This window comes from Wolffia australiana, chromosome 3 (assembly GCF_029677425.1).
Source record: "Wolffia australiana isolate 7733 chromosome 3, ASM2967742v1".
In the NCBI taxonomy this organism is placed as follows: Eukaryota; Viridiplantae; Streptophyta; class Magnoliopsida; order Alismatales; family Araceae; genus Wolffia; species Wolffia australiana.
This window is the reverse complement of record NC_135837.1, coordinates 21,583,607-21,587,625: the sequence shown is the minus strand read 5'-3', so window position 1 is coordinate 21,587,625 and position 4,019 is coordinate 21,583,607. Positions and strand designations below refer to the sequence as shown.

Genomic DNA, 4,019 nt, shown 5'->3' with positions numbered 1-4,019 from the left:
ACATGTTTGACTTCAAACATTATGCTGCCAGTTTCTAAATGAAACATATAGCCTAAATAATTTAATAGGAAAGTTAAGCTAGTGTAAGAAAAAAATCAAAATCAAATTTGCCTGATAATTTAAATATTTTTTTCTGACCCTGTTGGGCTTGTTCACAAGAATAGTATATTTTTTCTGATATTTTCTAAAATTAAATTTGGGAGCAGCTTAAAAGTAATCCTTCGTACTAAGTTCGGATGATCTTTCAGAAAACCTTTGAAAAACCTCCGTCGCTTCTCCTTCGCCATCGCCGGAGGATCTTCAGAAGGGAAGAGGGCGGCCATGGCGGCCATGGCGACGCCTCTACCTCGTTCATTCCGAGCTCGTAGTGGTTTACCTCGCCGGTTTTCCATCGTTTCTTCCTCCATTTGCTTAGAACGGCGACCGACCGCGGCCACTGCTCTAGCTCCCAAGAAGAAGGTGAATTTCGATTTCTGTTCTCAAAAAGAGCGAAATTTCCGTGTAGAAATGATGCCCATTCTTAGCGGTGCAGGTTCTTCTGCCTATAGGAATGGGCACGGAAGAGATTGAGGCGGTAGTTCTCGCAGACGTGCTCCGGCGGGCGGGGGCTGAGGTTCTTGTGGCCTCTGTCGAGACGAAGCTCGAAGTGGAGGGTTCTTCCGGCACGAAGATTGTCGCCGACGCGCCTATTGGTGACTGCTTTGGTGAGATATTTGATCTCGTTGTTCTCCCGGTAAGCTATGCGCTTTCCTGTTCACATGTTTGTGCGTTTATAGTTGCTTGCGGCTGTTATTGTTTCCTGAATTCGAGATATTGACTCAAATCTGGAGAAATTTTGAATGAAACCGTGTCATCCCATCGATTTTTTCTCCTTTGGCTGTTCGTTTATGTGAAATTTTTTTAGTATTCTGTTCCTTAAAAAATTGTATGCCATTAAATGATTAATTTCTGTGTTATATGGGATAACACGATAGATAAGCACTTAATCGTTTGAATAAATTGCAGGGAGGTATGCCCGGGGCTACAAGGTTGAGAGACTGTGAGATCCTTCAAAAGATCACATGCAAGCAAGCTGAGGAAAAAAGACTCTACGGTGCAATTTGTGCAGCTCCGGCTGTTGTTTTGAAACCGTGGGGTTTGTTAAGGAGAAAGCAGGTAAAAAAAAAAAAAATCTTTTCAAGAAAAAGTCTATTAAAATTTCATTCGACAGATGAAATATGTGGCCTCATACGTTGGTTTTGCTATGTTTTTTCTCAAGATGACCGGCCATCCTGCATTCATGGATAAACTCCCAACTTTCTGGGCAGTTAAGTCCAACATTCAAGTTTCGGGTGAGCTCACAACTAGCCGGGGCCCAGGAACAGCCATTGATTTCGCACTGTCTCTTGTTGAACAGTTGTTTGGAAGTGGTGTTTCGGAAGTGATTGGGGAACAACTGGTACCTTTTGAACTTTCTTTGGCGGATTTCTGAAAATGTCCGGTTTCCTTATGTTCTTGGCTGGTTTCATTGTTTTTGATCTCTCTTTCCCTTGGAAACTCAAAGAAGAACATGGTGATTTAAGCTCGTTTTGGAGTCTTCAATATATGAAAATTATTTCTGTAGTCAACTTTGAGAGCCTCCCCCTTGTTTTAGATCTTGAAGTGGTGGATGAAAATAAAAAAAACTTTAGCGAGAGAATTATTTTATAGAATAACATTTTCGCATAAAAATCTAATCAGAGCATGTTTACTGCAGCTGATCCAGGTCAACGATGGCAGTCTGAGAAAGGAGGAAGTCAACCCTTCTGAGTGGTCGTTTGGTCAGAATCCTCGAGTAATTATCTTCCTTCCCTGTCTTATCAACCCTAAACTGATTATTTGTCTTTGTTTATTGTGCCAATTACTTCTGACAGGAACTCACAAATAATTTTTTGTGACGATAAGCAACATTATCTGCTTGTGGCGAAGGATGTTTCATGACCAAATAATTATATGAAGTCATTGATATTTTAAGTGATATTTATAACAGGGTAAAACGAATGATATTTTTCAATTCTCTCGCATAAACGCTGTTATTTCATGTACTGCTGACAGGTCCTTATTCCAGTCGCCAATGGCTCTGAAGGGATGGAGGTAGTAACCACGGTTGATATATTGCGGCGTGCAAAGATCGACGTGGTGGTTGCTTCTGTTGAAAGATCAACAAAGATTTCAACCTCCCAAAATTCAACAATAATTGCGGACAAGTCCCTATCTGCTGCCGCTGAATCAAAATACGACTTGATAGTGTTGCCAGTATGAAAATTTAATTAATCATTAACCTTTTCTACTGTCTCTATCACTAACTTTTCATCCAATTTCAGGGTGGGACTGCAGGGGCAGAACGGCTACATAAATCTCGGGTTTTGAGGAAGATGCTTAAAGAGCAGAAGCTTGAAGGGAGGGTCTGTGGCGCTGTCTGCTCATCCCTGGCCATTCTTCAGAAACAAGGCTTGCTCACTGTACTGGAGTGCCATCTTTGCCCTAAGCTACCTTATGCAACTTCAAATCTTATACTCAATGAATCTAAAACTTTAGTGAAATGATTTGGTTTCTTTGTTTCCAGAATGTGAAAACTGCAGCTCAATCCTCAGGGGAAGGAGCAGGCGTGATTATCGATGGGAAGGTGATCACAAGCAGGGGGCTTGGGACTGCCATAGATTTCTCTCTGGCTGTTGTGGGAAAGCTATTCGGTCATGCAAGAGCAAGAAGTGTGGCAGAGGGAATTGTCTACGAATATCCAAGACAGTAAACCATGAATCCGGGAAACCTGGGAAGGTTGTACTTATGAGCCTTTGTATTTTCAAAGGCTACAAAACTGACTTGATTGTTCTCAGATTGTCTAGAGGGGCCTGTTGAAATCTTCATCTCTCTTCTCTCTAAATACATTCATCAGACCCACTGGCTCATCCCCACAAAAAAACACTCCCTTTCTTCCAAAGTAACCTCCCCCCCCTTTTTCACTCTCTCACACTCTCGCACTCTCACAGTCTTCCCCTCACTCTCTCACTCTCACTCTCTCACACACTCTCACTCTCTCTCCCTCTAGCTCTCATTCTCATACTCTCTCTCCCTCTCTCTGACAGGGACAACCTGGATGAGATTTTTGGAGGCTTGTCATACGTGTCACATCACTTCCTCTCTCTCTCTCTCTTAGGGATGGTCTTTTTTGTGAGGCATGATGTTGTATGGTAGGTATATGTTGTGGTTTGAATTTTCAAACTGCACTTTGCGCAGCTCGCAGAGCATACGCCCTGCACATCACACAGACCTTTGGACAGAGTGCTTGTGTGATCACGAGAGATTCTTTTTTGTTTCTATCTTGCTCTATCTCTCATCTCCCTCGATTTTTTTGTTAATCATCTCTCTCTCTCTCTTCTCTTGTTTCTTATCTCTCTCTCTCTCCTCTCATCTTGCAAGAACCCCAAAGATTCCTTGTCATGACTGGTTCTGATTTCAGGGTCATTCTCGATCTAAGTCTCATGGCCCTGACTGCAGAGCATACATGTGTCCCCGTACCTAAACAAGAAAATAACTTGCCTGATTCAACATGTATTGATGCATGACGAGGAGACTTGTGAGTGCCACATCAGCTACTTCCTTCCTTTTCTGCCAATGAGATTAATCCATGGGTCCTTGTACGTACCCGAATTTACAGAAAATTTAAGGAAATTTAAATTGGTGTATTATTTGATGCGACCACACCTTTTTTTTCAAATTGAATCTATTGCATTTTTAATCGTACATTTAATTTTCATTCGCCAAATATCCCAAAACATACAATTTACACAGTGGTTCATGATTGTTCATCACTGCATCACAATATGCAATACCGCTATGACATTTTTCTCAATGACTAGTGCATATAATTATTGGCAAAACAAATGACGTGTCATTTTCTTGTAGAGCCAGACAACTATTTAAAAAAGGATAAAACCTACGTAAAATCATTGGAGTGCGTTACCTTTGTAGTATCGTATTCTGTGCAGCCCAACACACTC

At 41.5% G+C, this 4,019-nt stretch overlaps 1 protein-coding gene across 1 annotated transcript; it reads left to right on the top strand.

Annotated features, from left to right (window-relative positions):
* The first annotated feature begins 234 nt into the window (after nt 1-234).
* Nucleotides 235-2,883, top strand: DJ1C (Class I glutamine amidotransferase-like superfamily protein). Its single transcript, XM_078573066.1, has 8 exons — nt 235-459; nt 533-733; nt 1,006-1,155; nt 1,259-1,438; nt 1,736-1,813; nt 2,074-2,274; nt 2,343-2,480; nt 2,585-2,883. Exons 1-8 carry the CDS (start codon nt 322-324, stop codon nt 2,768-2,770), a joined length of 1,272 nt encoding a protein of 423 aa, XP_078429192.1. The 5' UTR covers nt 235-321; the 3' UTR covers nt 2,771-2,883.
* Nucleotides 2,884-4,019: the final 1,136 nt, after the last annotated feature.